Source organism: Sminthopsis crassicaudata, chromosome 3 (assembly GCF_048593235.1).
Source record: "Sminthopsis crassicaudata isolate SCR6 chromosome 3, ASM4859323v1, whole genome shotgun sequence".
NCBI lineage: Eukaryota > Metazoa > Chordata > Mammalia > Dasyuromorphia > Dasyuridae > Sminthopsis > Sminthopsis crassicaudata.
Genome location: NC_133619.1, coordinates 30,390,076 through 30,407,471, shown reverse-complemented (window position 1 = coordinate 30,407,471; position 17,396 = coordinate 30,390,076). Strand labels below are relative to the sequence as shown.

Sequence of the window (17,396 nt, the reverse complement as noted above, 5' to 3'; positions counted from 1 at the left end):
AGATAGATAGATAGATAGATGGAAAGAAAGAAAGATTAGCTACATGGATGGATGGATGGATGGATGGATGGATGGATGGATGGACAGATAAGTAAAATACATAGATGGATGGATAGATGATTGGGTGGATAGATGAGTAATTAGAGAGAGAGAGATGGATAGAAAGGCAGATTACAGAAATAAAAGAGATGGAAATAGATTTGTATTTGTATTTGTTCTAGCTACTTGACACTGCATACTTGTTTAAAATAACTTTATTTTATTTTCTCTTTTGTTTTAATGGGGTAGAAAATGGGAGAAAAAAGTAAATTTCTGTCATTTTTTTTAAAAGTTACACAAGTATCTTGTGAACTTTGAAAGCAAGTTGGGTGTTGGGTTGAATTATTCTTATCTGTGAGGTAATGAAAACAGACCTCGGTTTTCTCTGCCTGTCCCTTGGTAGGGGAAAGCGTACTTAGATATATGGGAAGCAAGGGGTATAAGGGACAGCTAGGTGGTGCCATGATGCACAAGTGTGAAAGGAGCCTGAAGATTCAGCTTCCTGAGTTTAAATCCAGTCTCACATACTCACTAGCTGTGCAATTCTAAACCAGTCATTTCACTCTTCTGTAAAATCATAGGGTTGGACCAGATAGCATTTGATCTGACCATGTACTATAGAGAAGAGTGATAGCAGATGGCAAAAGAGATAGTTAGTTGATAGGGCCCTGGGTGTGGAGTTTAAAAGACCTGAATTCAAATCCTACCACATATAGTTACTAGCTATGGGATTCTGGCAAGTCACTTAATCTCATATGGCTTTCCTGTAAAAATAGGGGGCTTGGAAACTCAGTGACTTTTAAGGTCTCTTCCAGCTCTCAGTCTATGATCTTATGAACATCGGTTCTCAGGACCCCTCCTTGTATGTAATCCCTTTTTTGACACAGCTGTGTCAGAACCTCACTCTCAGAGGCCCAGCTAACTCCTTGAGCTGATAAGTGGCAGAATTGGGTGTCAATCTGTGCTAGTAGATAGCAGTCTCTTTACTTGGAAATTCCCTCTACAACAAAAGGACTTAAGTCCCAAGCCACCTTGGAGGCCCATTCCTGGACTTCTGGACTTCACATGTGCCCCCTCACCCTCTTGTCAAATTCAGTTTATCTTGCTGTTATTCTCAAAAAGAACACAGTGCACATCTTGCCCAGGTCCCAAGTGAGACTTAGGCAAGTAAGATTACAAAGCACTTGGTGCAAACAAGGAAAACTAGGAGACACAAGAGAGAGAGCTAGAGAGGAGCTCAGTGCAGGAAGCCGTAGTATTCTCCTTGATAAAAAGGATGTGTTCAGACATCTTTTGGCCCTTTCCAGAAAAATAAAATAAAAATAACATCAGATGATTACAACTGCCCAAAGACATTTGTAACTTTCACATCATTGGGCAGACAGACTTAATGGCAAAACTGCCAGATATTCCCTTACGTTAGAAAAACGCCAGACATGGAGTGCAGGCTATTCAGCAGGATGCCTGTATTTCTGGAAGGAAACATTTCAACATAAAAACAATAATGGGCAAGAGAAGGGCTAACAGTTGCCTCATACATCTGTTACTCTGACATACTGTTACATTAACAGAAATCATCAATAAAGAATCACACCAGCTATTGTGGAAAGGAGAAAGAGCCAGAGAAACAAGAATCAGAATCAGAAATCGAGACAGAGAGACAAACACACAAAGACAGAGACGGATAATCAGAGACAGAGACAAAGAGAGACTGGCAGACACAGGGGAAGGGGAGAGGGACAGACAGACACAGAATGAGAGACAAGAGCCAGAGAGAAACAGAAACAGACAGAGATGGAGACAAAACACGAGAAATAGAGACAGATAGAGATAGACAAACAGAAAGACATACAGAGAAGAGGAGAGAGAGAGAGAGAGAGAGAGAGAGAGAGAGAGAGAGAGAGAGAGAGAGAGAGAGGAGAGAGTATATACCATCTTCTGACAAAGCCCCCCAAAGGACTTTTGTCTTTGGGGTTAATTTGAGATGTCAAGATAATTACATCTTCCAAATTAACTAACTTGCAGGAGCTACAGTTAAAGAATATCATAGCAAAACTTGCATTTTTTTAATGTCTCCGATAATGAATTCCCTTAAACAGGTTTTTTCCCTACACTTGTTAAGTATAATACACAAATCTTAGACTTGACTCTATTAGATTATCAGAACATCAAAGGATATCCCAGTTCTTCATTTTCATTTCTTTATATTTTTCATGAAACCTTAACTTCAAATAGCAGTTAATACAATAATAATAATTAATAACAATAAATAGCACTTTAAGGTTTACAAAGTACTCTATAAAATACTATTTCATTTTACCTTAACAACAACTCTGGGAGGTGTATGCTATTATTATTATTACCATTTACAGATGAAGAAACTGAGGCAGAAAGATAAAATGATTTTTTCAGGTTCATAGAGAAACTTAATGTCTGAGGCTGTATTTGATTCAGGTCGCCCACCTTCAGCAGCTCAGTAGTACCATAGTAGATAAAGTTCCAAGCTTGGATTCAGAAAGACTTCCTGAGCTCAAATCTGACTTCAGATATTTGCTAGCTATGTCACTTCACCCTGTTTGCCTCAGTTTCCTCATATGTGCTGGAGAAGGAAATGACCAACCACTCTAGTATCTCTGCCCCCAAAAACAAAACAAACAAACAAAAAAAACTAAATGAGTTCATAAAGACATGACTGAACTCAAAACCAACTTCCTAACTGTAAGTTTTGGCCCTCTATTTACACCACCAGCTAGCTGCTTGAAAATATTAAGTACTTATATTTTATTAAGTATATATATCTTTATATATATATATATATATATATATATATATATATATATATATATATATATATATATATATATATATATATATATATGAGTATATGAGGGACCTTAGTTCCCTCATGTGTAAAATGAGGCAATTAGGCTCAATAATCTGAGTTTGTGTACCCCACCTCTAAAATTCCAAGTAGAACAATGGACTGCAGTGTGGTTTAAATTTAAGAATCAGAATCCCAGAGTTTAAAGTAGGAAAGTATGACTGAGAACATTCCATCCAAGAAGTATTGTTTCTACAGGAACATCAACATGTGATCACCCACAGAAGCCATTGTTTGAAGAACTCCATTATGAGGAAGCCCACTAGTCCCCACAGCAGTCTGTTCCTCTAAGATCCAAAAACTTGGCAGAAACTCAATGTATCTGAGTACGTGGGATGATCTCCCTTTGGACGTCATCTTCATTACCTACATAGCATAATGATTTTACAGCCAGAAGAAAATTTAAAGGTTCTATTATTATTACTATTTACAGATGAAGAAACTGAAGCAGAAAGATAAAATGATTTGTTTCAGATTCATACAGAAACAAAATGTCTGAGGCTGTATTTGACCCCTCATTTTATTTACTTTCTGGGAGAAATGCTTGTGCCTGTCTCCCTGAATTATTTTGAGGATAAAGTGAATTAATATTTATAAAGCCCTTCAAAAACCTTAAATCACTATATAAATGTGAGTGATTGTTATTATTATTGATGATGAAAAGCATTCAACCAAAAATATTCCATACTTATAAAGCACCTGCTGAATGCACAATGCCATGGTAGGTGCTGCCAGGGAAACAAATCTCCTAGCTTCGAGGAGCAGGCTAGTAGGAAGACATGACATGTAAAAAGCTCAAAAATTCCCAATAAAGGGATCTTCAGGCTAATTCACACACACACACACACACACACACACACACACACACACACGTGTGTGTGTGTGTGTGTGTGTGTGTCTATATATATACTCTGGGATTCTGATTCTTAAATTTAAATATATATATATACATATATACATATATACATATATATATATATATGAGTTGAGAAGAGAAAAGACAAAACATGACAGATAACACATAAGAGAATAAAACTAAAAAAATTCTGGGGGTCATGTGAAGTCTGATCCACCATCCTCTCTCTGAACTCAATGCCTTTGGTCCCTTCATTTGTTCTCTCTCTCTCTGGGTCATTTCAAGTTCAATGACCATTCTCATTTACCCTGCTCATCCCTCCCTCTCTTCTCTGACCAGTGGTTCATCAGGGGCCCAGCCACACTGAAGCATTTGCCCCATTGAGAATGCTTACATATCCCCAATTACTTAGATTTTTAATTCCTACTAACTAGTTCTGAGGTTCCATTGGTATTGAATTCCTATTAATGATTTAATGACTATCAGATAGTCAAAACCAGATCTGGGCATGGGCAGAACTGGAAGCTACTCTTGAAATGAGGTTTGAGGAGTAGTAAAAGATTGCCCTACAAGCCTACCATGCTGCTTAAAATACCCACCATTAGAATCTTTCCTTTGATCTAAGACATTATGGTTTTAAAAGGCCCCCATTAAAATTAAACCACACTATCTGCATGAAGTAATGCCTTTCTCTGCAGTAGGCAAGAAACTAATGGAACTTTCCCACAATCAGACAATTTCCAGGCATTTCCAAAGCTTGCCTATTGCCTCCTGTATTCTCTTCCCCCTATCACTCCAAAACCCTGGTAGAATGTAAGCTCCTTGAGGGCAGACACAGTGTCACTTTTATATGAGCATCCTCAGATCTTAGCACAGTAAGTACTTCATAAATTGTTTTTCATTCAAGCTACGAATATAATAAATTCAACAGATGGACAAGCATGTGAAAGCAGAGCAAATAAGACCCAAGAACATAGTTTAGATTGATTGTGAAGAGAAGATTTGGGGAGGAGAAAAGGGAAAGATCAAGAATATGGACAATGCCCTGGAACGATAAGCCATCCAGGGATTCACTGAAAAGATGGGGACATGGAGAAAAGGGAGGGACACACAGAAAGTAACCTGTGTTTCGCAGAAGATGATGTTGGATACCAGTGCCCAACTTTGCTTATTTAGTTTTGCATAGAGATGACCTCGCTAGGAACTAGTGTAAGCTTTCATTCCAAGTCAGAAACTTCAATTTCCTTCCCCTTTGGAAACTTCATTGATTGCTTAAAAGTATCGATTATATAAAAATAAACTGGAAGAGTAGCTTCCAGTTCTACCCATGCCCAGATAAACAAAAAGTCCAGAGCCTGGACTTCAACCATTGTTTATCCAGCTTCATGGCCTTAGATAAATCCTTAAAAAATAGCTTTAACATGTACTGGATTGATGATGTTGGGCAAAAAATATAGCCTCTCTGATCCTCATTTATAAAATTAGGGGGATAAACAACTTAGTGGTATAATGTACCTTTGAGCTTTAAATCTACGGTTTTGTGACTAAATGACTTCTGAGAAATTGGTAAGCTTTGAACCCTTGGGCCTTAGGAATGTAGTAGGACTCCCCTGTCTGTTGGTAAAATTCTAAGATTTTGTGAATGTCTATGAAATATTTAAAACTCTCTTAATCTACACTACATATATTTAGAAAATGTGCTCACTGGTTTGGGGTTGCATTGGATTTTGTTTAGTTAGCAGTAGAAGCAGCAATAGTAGCAGCAGTAATCATGTTATAGTGGTGGAAGTTATAGTGGTGGAAGCAGTAGCAACAATAGTAGATGAAGCAGCAGCAGTAATAGTAGTAACAGCAGTAATTGTAGTAGCAGCATCAATGGTAATAGCAGCAGTAGCAGTAACAGTAATAGTAACAGTAGCAATAGTGGCAGCATCGATAGTAATTGTAGTATTGCAACAGTGATTGTAGTAGCAGCATTAGTGGTAGTTGTAGCAGCAGCAGCAGTAATAATAATAGTAGCAATGGTAGTAGTAATAATAATTGTAGCGATAGTAGCAGCAGCAATAGTTATTGTGATATTTCAGTAGCAGTAGTAATAATAGTAGCTGTAAGAATAGTAACAGCAGCAGCAATAGTAATTGTACTAGCAGCAGCAGCAGTGATTATAGTAGTAGTATCAGTGGTAGTAACAGCAACAGTAGCAGTAATAGTAGCAGTAGCAATAGTAGTAGTAATAATAATAGTAGCAATAGTATTAGCAGTAGCAACAGCAGCAGCAGCAGTAGCAGTAACAGTAGCAGTAGCAGTTTTAGGAGTAGTATTGATTGCCAGATGTTTAAAGTGCTTCACCTAGACTCAGGAAGACTTGAGTTCAAATTCAACATCAGAAAGTAGTTATGTATGTCTGGACCAAATCACTCACTCAACCTCAGTTTCTTCATCTGTAAAAGAGGGATAATAATATCACCTACTGGTCACTGTGGGATCTTCATCACTTCAAGGACCTGACATTTTGTTCATGTGCATGTTGCCTTCCCTTATCCCTAATAGCCATAAATTGTAAGCCCCCTTCTACAATTTTAATAAATTACTTAGTTACTGTAGCCAATATTTCATTATTCTATGGTCACCTTCTACCACTCTAAACTTGTTAATATTTCTTCATAGATAATATTAACATACTTTCCTCCCCCTCAATAGTATTAGCAAGGATACAAGAAGAATCTTTTGACTACTTATGAAAATAAGCTGTTTTCAAGCATACTTGAACATTTTCAAAGTATTCATTTAATCTTTATTTGAGATCCAAATTGTAAAACATTCTTCTCTATCGTTATAGCAGGTGCTCTAAGGACCTCTCTACTGGGCAACAATATTGGCCTAGTTTGAGCCATCATATCCACTTGAAAACAATTAAATTTCATTTCTTTTATTTCAAGATTCAGGCTGGATCGTCTCTCCACAATTATTCTAAAGCAGAGAGTTTTTTTTTTCCTGTACTTCAGACAACCAAATCAACAACTGGGTTGGACTTCCACGGTCACTAGAGCATCCATCAAATAGTCTGTGGGTTAGCAAATCTATAACTTTTAAGGAGAAAGTGGAGCACTTGGGACAAAGGTGTCACTATAAAGAATGAACTCCTATTCATCTTTGCTGACTTGCCATCAGCTTCCTGATGCACTAGCTCCTCTTCTCAGACCCAGTTCAAGGAACTTGCCTTTGGACCTTGGGGAGCCTATATTTCTCAACTTCCTATACTTCTCCAATTATTAAATCCTAATTGTACTTAATCAACCTCATGGAAGTTCTAGAGTCAACCAATTCCTTTGCATGCACCTAAGCTCTATTTACCTATGCCATCCCATTGCTTCTGCTGGAAGATGTGGGTGCCCTTTCCTAGCATCCCAAGTTTTATTCTTAAAATTATAGAGTTGAAAGATCATCTGGCCCAACTCATACTCTACAACACACCCAGTAAGTAATCATCTCATCTCTACAAGAAGATCTCCCATTTTGGGGAACCACAACTCACATCATCCGATCCCGCTTTTTAGCATGGGATATTTTTTTTTTTTTTTTGCCAAATTTTTTTTTGCAACTTTTGCAAATTTTGCCAATTGGCAAAAATCAAGCCTAAAGCTTCCTCTCTACCACTTTTAACAATTGCTTTTAATTCTGCCTTTCTTTACCTGACAGCCCTTTAAATACTTGGTTGGCTATTACATCTTCTCCTCTCTTGGATAGACTTTCCTAGTCCTTCCAGCTGCTCACCAAATAGTTTATTCTCTAGTCCACAAGAGTGCATTTTTCTAATATTTATTTATTTACCAAGGAAGAGAGGATATGCAAATTCAGAAATAATGCAAAATTAAGGAATCCAAAATTGAATCAACAAATAAATTGGCCTGTTACCATACTGAGTGATGTCTAAGCTTTCTAATGGAACACTTCATGTCCCCACAGGCTCTAAGCAGCAGTTACAGTTGTCAAAAGAAGGGAGAACTCAACAGATTTCTTATTATCAAATCACAAAACATTACTTATCAACTTCCTCCATTTTGTAAACCTTGTCTTTTTCCAGCTGCTGCTCCCCATCTGGTCCTCTTCCTTTCTATATATATCCAAATTCAAGGGGAGTCTTTAATGGACAATAAATAAGAAGTAAATTGAACTAAAATTTATTCTATTTTTATTTCTGAGGATCCGTTATTGCCCCAAACCTTCAAAGACCTGCTTTTCTTGTCAGAAAAAATAAATATGAGTATATATATACTCTTTAGTTTCATTTTCACAGTATCAGGGTTTAGTTCCGTTTTTTTAAGCTTTCAAAAACCTAAGGCCAGACTTCAAGTCACAAGCTATTACTGTGACAAATGGAGTCTCCAACACCTTGATATCAAATCATATTTCGCCATGATTCTAATAAAACATCCCCATCATGAGCAACTTCACTAATAGTTTAGTAGGGGGGAAAAAATGACCCAGTGATCCCTAGCTGTGTGACCCTGGGCAAGTCACTTAACCCCAATTGTTTCAGAAAAAAAAAATGACCCAGTGATGGAGGAGATGATTATGCTAATGTCAGTGAGGAAACCCAGGAAGCAGAGGCTTAGACCACTGAGGTTGATTACCTCTCCAGAGAGGACATCCGTCTCTTCTACAAAAGTATATTACACTGATTTTATATTGGAGAAGCTCCAGAAATTAAAAGAAAAAAAAATTGCACCACATGGAAATTATATTAGTGAAAGAAGGCTTCCCTACTCAGTGTCCATGACACTGAACTGCCATAGTACAATCATAGACTTCAGGCTAGAAGGTCAAAAAGCTCTCGTTGAGCTGCTGAGGATCGAGAGGTTAAGGGCTTGAGTCAACGCCAAGCTAAGCATGATTGCCCCTTAGCCTCTCGGTCCTTATTAGCTCTAAGTCTTTGATTCTATGACTTGAGTTCAAATTCTACCTCTATCACTTGCTACTTATATGACTATCAGCAAGACTTATCACTTCATGGGGCTTATTTCCTCATCTGAAAAATGAGGAGGAGATAGGAGATGACCTATTGCTTCCCTTCCACTTCTCAATCTATAAGCCTATATGATACACATAAGCAAAACTTAAGTTTCATTTGAAGAATGAAAGAACCCTTACAATGAGGGAGTTCAGGGCTCTCCAAGAGCTAATTTAAAGTCACTCAGAAAGGTCATAGAGGGGCATCAGGCCTGAAGTCAGGAGGATCTGACTTCAAATCTGATCACTTCCTAGTTGTTAACCTGGACAAGTCACTTAACCCCAATTGCCTCAGAAGTGGAGGAAAAAGGTCATGGAGGCAACATTTGAAAGCTAAGCCCCATGAATCTCCAGAAAGAAATGGTACCATATTGTGTGACTGGCCTTCACTGTGTGCTAAGTATTTCTAATACTTTCTAATATAACACTTAACCAATGCCCCACAGACTCTGAGTAGATCTTACAGATGTCAAAAGAAGGGAGAACCCCACAGTAGATTTCTTTTTATCAAATCACAAAACAATATTTATAATCTTCCTCTATTTTTGTAAGCCTTGTCTTTTTCCAGCGACTGCTCCCTATCTGGTCCCCTTTCTCTATATATTCCAAACTCTAGCTAGGAGGCCCACCTCTGCCCTCTAACTAAAATTGGAGTAGTGGTGAGGCCCTGTGACTCAGCCTTCTCACCTTGGGCCCTATGTTGCCCAGTTTGGCTTCCTGAATTCCAGTCTTCAAAATCTCCCCAGCTTCTTAAACCAGGCCTTAGGTCCTATGTAGGCAGTTCTGGCTGGGATCCCCAGGCCTGGGCAAACCAATTTGCTTAACCATCCATATTTTCTTTCTCTTTATCTGGTTGATTTTTGCTTCTTTAAGTTTAGACAGCAGTGATTTAGAAGAAAGACCCCTTTACCAATAATGGATTTAATTTGCTGGGTCATTCAGGGTTTTTTTGTATGGCATTCATTAAGTGACTTGCCTTGGGTCACAAAACTAGTGTGTGAGATTGAATTTTAACTCAAGTCTTAGTGAATTTGATGTTCAATCCAATGGATCACCTATCTGCCCTCTCACCATTCATTCAGATCCACCCCAACATTTAAAATAACTTCCTGTTCACACTGTTAACTTACAGGAAAGCAAATATGTCTGGGGCCAGTTATCATCATGGAGAAATAGTAGGTTTTGTCTAACTTTCCAGAATAAAAATGGCTCTCTATTATCAAGGCTTTGTTTTTTTATTTTCACTGGAACTTATTTATGAACAAATTCACTTGTAATAACATTATTTGATGTTGGTTCTATTGCATGCCTTCTTCCTCACTTGAACATACAAATTGCTCTTTTTCTTTATTGATTATTGTCAGTCACAATTGTTGGATATGGAAATGAGATGGATTTTGGCAATGTCCTTTTACACCAGTTTCTATAATGAGAAATGACTGTAGACATTGCTGCTTTCTGGCCCACTTGGAGACTTTGAATCCAGGGAAAGGATACGAATTCCCTTTTTAAGATTCTGAGCCATCTTCTTTTCAATCTATCATCATATCGTAATAGCCTTACTGTAATGGTGAATGGCTCTGTAAGCATTGTGGAGATTATTACATAGGAAAAAACTCCTAAAGGGATTTCATTGGCATAGTATATGGAAAACTCCCAGTGGAAAAAGTCCATCCAAAGAAGTAGATTTACAACTATTCTCAAACTTAGTACCTTACAGAGTTGCTTGAGTATTGAAAGGTTTGGGATTAGAATTAGCTCTAAATGCAGGGGCAGGATTTAAACTCAGGCTTCCTAATTCCAAGGTCAACCTTCCATCTACTATACCATAATAATAAAATAATAACAATATCAGAGTGAAATGAGCAGGACCAAGAGATTATTAGATACTTCAATAACAATACTATATGATGATCAATTCTGATGGACGTGGCCCTCTTCAACAATGAGATGAACCAAATCAATTCCAATAGAGCAGAAATGAACTGAACCAGCTACACCCAGCAAAAGAACTCTGGGAGATGACTATGAACCACTACATAGAATTCCCAATCCCTCTATTTTTGTCTGCCTGCATTTTTTATTTCCTTCACAGGGTAATTGTACACTATTTCAAAGTCCAAGTCTTTTGTACAACAAAATAACTGTTTGGACATGTTTACATATATTGTATTTAATTTATACTTTACAGGGGTTCTCAAACTATGGCCTGTGGGCCAGATGCCGCCCCGCAGGATTATAGCAAATGGGCTGAGGGGAATAGACAGAGTGTGAGCTTTTGTTTTTACTATAGTCCAGCCCTCCAACAGTATGAGGGACAGTGAACTGGCCCCCTATTTTAAAAGTTTGAGGACCACTGCAAGTTTAACATATTTAACACGTATTGGTCAACCTGCCATCTAGAGGGGGGAAGGAGGAGAAAAATTGGAACAAAAGGCTTGGCAATTGTCAATGCTGTAAAATTACCCATGCATATATCTGGTAAATAAAAACTATAATTAAAATAAAAAAGTGATAATGGTTTAAAGCTTAGAAAGTACAAACATCATGCTTTAGAGATTCACAAAAATTTCACGAGGTAGAGGGTCCAAGTATCATTGCCACACCTGTATTAGAAATAAGAACATATCACAGCTGTTAAGTGTTAGAGGACAGGATTTAAACCAGGCTTTCTTGGTTCTAGCTTCAGAACAAAAACATTAACTTTGTTTCTTGTGAATTAAAAAGAAGAACAGAAGAAGAAAAGCAGTGTTTTCCCACAACTATACATGAGATAGTAATGTTAATCATCCCAAGTCATGGTCAAAATGTTTGCAACCAATCATCTGAATTCACATTTGAAGATCACTTCCCTAATTCCTGATTAGAGACAGCCTGAGTAGCAAATTTCAATGCTATACTTAAGAATTAGGGGAAAAAAAACTTGAGTAAAAAATGGTACCTTGGAAGATAAAGTAGAATACATTTTTTATTTGTACTGTAATCTGAATTCAGTTTAGAGAAAGTTGGCTTACATTTTTTTTTCTCCACTTAATTGGCTGTCTGAACATGAAACTATATTTTCCAAAACTAATTAGAATTTCTCCCTAATTAATATTCAAGACCCAAATATGTTATCTTTGCAATGTGATACATTTATTTTTTTAAGTCAACCATGAAAGTAATTATATTCTTGCCTCCTTAAAAGTAGGTATGTTTTTATTCATTCTGCACATGTCTCTGCTTCCCTTTCAGGCAATGATCGAAGAAGCCCTCACCAGAGCAGAATCCTTCTCGGTCATGTACACACCGTTTGCAACAAAAGTAAGGCCTGACAAAATCGAGAAAGTGAAGGAAGTTTTCACAAAAACGCACCCTGCATATGTGGAGTATATGTACACAGGTAACAACCAACATCCTTCTATTCACTTATGGTTATATTTAACTCAATTTTTATCATGATATTTAATTAAATATAGTTATAATTAAGTGTATAATGAGAATGAAGCTTCGTAGTTCATGATAAGATATTCTTTTAGATTTTGATTTCAGTATTGTCTGCCCTTCCAGTTTCTCTTTGGACCTTTTTCAATTATTATCTCTTGGTTTCTATTTTCACTTCGATCTCCACCTTTGCTGGTGTCCTCTGTGGCAAATACACAATCCTTCACAGGATCTATATGCAGAGACATGCCTGTCTTCTACCAAATAGGGTGCCAAGAAACCCCAGATAACCAAGAGGAGAGTGCCATTTCCTTATGCTTATGCTTATGGGAAAAGGCCCATGAAATCCTGAAAAGTGTATTCTTGCTTTGAAGTTACTATATCTGGATTTGACAGCTCAAAGACTTGCTGTCGTACCTCTGGGACTTTTGTTAAGGTGCATCCCCTCTCAGACATCTATCCACCGTATCACCTTGATGAAATGCTATTATCCTTGAAGCAACAGTAGTGAGTGAGTGTTGTCAACCAGCCAGTGCCCTAAGGTCACAGCTCTATAAGGATCGTTTGCTGGCATTTCCAAACACTGCCTTTTATCGAGCCCCTCATTTGGACAAAAAGACAGCTCATGTCAGACAGAAGAAAGGTTGGGGCCAGTCTATCAAGAAACCTTTCGGACCAAACTCTTGAACTATCAACTATTCTCTCAACAAGGTGCTTAAGGTTTACCAAATAAAACCGGCAGATGATAATGAATCATAAATCTCAGGGGACCTGCCGGAGAGTATTTGGCTGGGGAGAACAAGGGAGAGCAGAGCCCTTTGCCTTTGGGACAGTTGTCTCTCATATGGTTATCTTGAGCCCCAGTTGAGAATAAGTAAAAGGTCAGATAATCAGTTCAGATTTCTCGGTTGTACAAACAATTGTAAGTTTGGGCATTTTTATATTCCTTCCAGACCTCAGAGGATTAAAAGACAGGTTATGTGAGAAAGGCTTGGCACTTGGAAGTCCAAAAAGCTGAGTTCTAGCCCCACCTCTGACCCTGATTATCTATGTGTTCTTAGGCAAGTCACCCTCTGAGAGAACATAAGAACCCAGAGGGTAGAATGGATTCATTTTTGTCTTTGTGTCAACAGAACTTAATGCTTAATAAATGCTTGACATGTAACTACCAAACTTGACATCAAGGAGGTGATGTCATGACATGTGAGTGAATTGGATTAAAGCGAGGGATGCTGTGCAAAGTTACCAGCCTCACTTTCCCCTCCAGAACCATCTGGCCAGTGCCTGGATCAAATCAGGAGATGGTCTTGGAACTAGATGGAAAGCTCTCCAGACTTAGAGTCAAGAAGGGCTGAGTTCAAATTCAGTCTCGGGCACTTACTAGCTGAGTGATCTGCACAAGTAACTTCATCTCTGTTTGCCTCAGTTTCCTCATCTGTAATATGGAAATGATTATAGTAGCACTTACCTCCCAGGCTTGTTGTGAGGATCAAATGAGATAATATATGGACAGTATTTGGCACAGTGCCCGGCACATAGTAAGTGCTTTAAAAATGTTTGTTCCCCTATGATTGATTCATCTCTCTATACTCCACTTCCCATCATTTGCAAACTGAGGAAGATGGGATATGTCACCAGTTCAATTTTTGATCCTTTTTTTTGTCATTGATGCTTTTGCCACTCAGATGACCTTTGCTAGAAGAGGCCATCTGGTGGAGCAGGAGAAAGAACTCTGAACTAGAATTAGGAAGTCTCAGTTCAAATCTAGCTTAAACACTTAGAAGGTGATGACTGGACAAGTCTCTTGGCCTAAGTTTCCTTATCTGTAAAATGGTAACAATAACACCACCTTCCTCACAGGGTGGTTGTGAGGCTTAAAAAGCATTATTAAGAGCATCTAATACATCTTTGGTATACAGTAGGTACAACATAAATGCTTATTCTCTTCCTTCCCTTTACCTTAAATGTATAAAATAAAATACATTAGATTAGCCAGTAAGTCTTTGAATATTGATATATATAATAGATATATAATATATAATATTGAAATTCAATTAACAGTTTTTTAAATGAGTTCATGGACCCCAGTTAACTACCCCTAGAGTAGGAAATTCCTTAATGTCTCATCCAACTCTAATCTGAGCCATGATTTCAGTGGTGTGACTAATCTCTTCACCAATGCAGACCACAAGTCCCCCATGCCTTACTGAGCTAAGTGGCAAGTCACTGTGGCCAAAATATTGACGACCTTGTGTCTAGCATCATGGTGATGAGTCTCTCCCAACATAATTCTGTTTTCAGATGGAATACATAAGGGTTTTTTTTGTTTGTTTGTTTGGTTGGTTTTGCTGAGGCAATTGGGGTTAAGTGACTTGCCCAGGGTCACACAGCTAGGAACTATTAAGTGCCTGAGTCCACATTTGAACTCAAGTCCTCCTGACTTTAGGGCTGGTGCTCTATCCACATAATCCTTTGTGGGATCTATACATAAAAGTATTCTTGTTTTCTGTCAAAGCTTGGAAATCCTTTCTTTTTTCTATTCTGACTTTGTATATGAGCATTAGCAGAGCATAGAGGCAGCTGGCCTTTAGTCAGAAAAACCTGCGTTCAAGGCCTGCCTCTGGGTGCCCCTGTGATAGTTCACAACCTCTCTGTGCCCCCCAGAAACTCTCCACGACTAGTTATATTGCAGAACAGAGCCAAATGTGTTCGTCAATGCAGAGTTTCCTGATGGAAGCTCCCTTCACAAATGAAATCCAGTGTTCATGTCTTCTCTCCCTATAAAATGTAAGCTTTTATCACATTATCATCTTTTTATCTCCATGCCTAGCAATGGGCCTGGCACAAAGTAGGTGCCTAATAAATGCTTCTTTGACGATGAAGCCATAATATATTATAGAATTTTCATAGGATAATGGGATCATAGATGAAAGAGACCCTAGAAGCCTTCAAGTCGACATCTACCTCCTCCACTTTATGGATGAGAAAACAGAGGCACCAAGAGATTGTCTAAATAATATCCAATATTTACATAGTGCTTGATGTCCATTATCTTATTTGATCCTCATAAAGACTGTATGAGGTAGGTGCTATTATTATCCCCATTTTACAGATGAGGAAACTGAGGCTGGGAAAGGCTTAAATGGCTTTCCTGGAGCCACATAACTAGTATCAGTGGTAGAATTTGAGCCTGGTCCTGCTGATTCCAAATCTAGTGCCATATTCCATTGGCCTGTGATTTGCAAAGTTCCAGTTTTTTATTCTCTCAAACACCTTCAGAACACTAGAGATACACAAAAACAATCTCCCCCCATTGCACTCACACATGAATGCCTAAAGATGGCTATATCTGCATATGAGGTTACATGTATGCAGAGAGAAATAGAAAGAGAGAGACAGAGACAGAGACAGAGAGAGAGAGAGACAGAGAGACAGAGACAAAGACAGAGAGAGACAGAGAGGGGGGGGAGAGAGGAAGGGAGAAAGGGGGGGAGAGAGAGGAGGGGAGGGAGGGAGAAGAAAAAGGAGAGAGGGAGACACTAATACCTCCTGTTCTCCCAATGGAAAGCAGATGAGGGCTGGCAGATGCGTCAGCATCTTGGAAAAAAAATGTCCACACCCAGGTCACCTTCTTTAAACCCAGATAGTTCACCCCTCATTGATCACATGACTGAGAAAAATGCCCTTTTGGTAAGGGAGGAAACCAATAGTAATGGCAGGAAACTATGAAAAGGTACCCCTTGAAGAGCTCCTTCCCCTGAATAGCTTACTTTCACACTAGCCTTTCCCAAATGAATATTCACCAATTGCATCCATTTTTAACCATCTAAAAATGCATTTTATTAAATATACCTGCTAAACTTAAGGCTTCATTAAGACCGACAATTATCTTCTTTTCAAAGATTTTGCTTTGCAAATAATATATGTCAAATTGGGTAAGAAACACTTAGCTGCTATATAAATGCTGGTCATTATTATTCTTGTTATTGTAACACAATTTAAAATGCCAGTATTGGGTGCTGTTTACCATCTGGATTACCTTAGTTAAAATATTTATTATCAACAAGTCTTAATTTCCTTATCTGAAGATGAAAAGACTAGGCTGGATGACTTCTAAGGTCCCTTTCAGCCCTGGATCTACCTTCTTTTTGTCCATCCCTAATATCTTACAGGCCAACAGTGTTTATAAAATCTACTGTTTGTGTTCTGTAAAATTGTTTTTTTTTCCCTTTGAGGAAGGGTAGAAAGCATAGGACATGATTAGACCCATGGACGTCTGAATTCACATAAGAGCTCAATGTGTTATCACAGGGCTAAACTATATATTGCTTGGGGAGGGAAAGTATTCATTGTAAAGTAGAGCAGCTACTCATTTTTCTTGTTAAAAGAAAAACTCAGCTTGATTCATGCTGGGTAGTCTGTGTACATCAAATAAATAACAATTTCCTAGCACCAGAATTTCTTTCTTTTCATTTATAAAGTTTTGCCTGGGATTTTATTCATATATTCCAGCAAAAAAGAATGCAATTCTGCATATTTTTTCTACAGGCATGGCTGTATTTTAATAATAATAAAGTAATCTAATAAGCATATGCTGACTTTTCTTGATGGAAATATCAAGATTTATTTATGGAATAAGTAAACATTCAGTAATCCTTAGTAATGCTTAATAGAAAAAGTATGCTGGTTCAGATATCAATTACTTCAGCACTTAGGTGGATGAAATAATACTTTATCTCGTCAGTCCAATTTAATTCCCAAGAGTAAATATATAGTTCTACAGAATGAACATATTGTTTTTAAATAGACCTATAAAAGTTACTTTCCAGTTAAACAGATAGCTTTCAGTCATCATTTACCAGTAAAGATAATACATCTTTATGCTATCCAAATTACAAAATTAGTATTCTTCCTTCTATTTCTTCATTCTAAATGCCATCTGGAAAAGTATTAGGAATGCTTTATAGCTCAAACAAGAATTTTCGAGTTCACACTCTTTCCTCTATATAACCAGCCTCTGAAAGGGGACATAATATAGACAGTCTAGCAAATAGTATCCTTCCACATCATGAAATAAATGGATTTGCACAAAATTGTTGTAAAGTGAATTAGTATAATGCAACCCATATTTGTCCTATTTGAAGCCTTTATATAATATGTACCATTTATACAAAGGATGAGTTTCCA

At 37.8% G+C, this 17,396-nt stretch overlaps 1 protein-coding gene across 3 annotated transcripts in view; it reads left to right on the top strand.

Moving 5' to 3' along the window:
- SPATA16 (spermatogenesis associated 16) overlaps positions 1-17,396 on the top strand; it is a 295,979-nt gene that overhangs the window by 208,620 nt on the left and 69,963 nt on the right. For all 3 annotated transcript variants that reach the window (XM_074298205.1, XM_074298207.1, XM_074298206.1), the window contains exon 6: positions 12,021-12,168. In XM_074298205.1, coding sequence (XP_074154306.1) covers positions 12,021-12,168 — 148 coding nt within the window. The remainder of the gene's footprint in view (positions 1-12,020; positions 12,169-17,396) is intronic.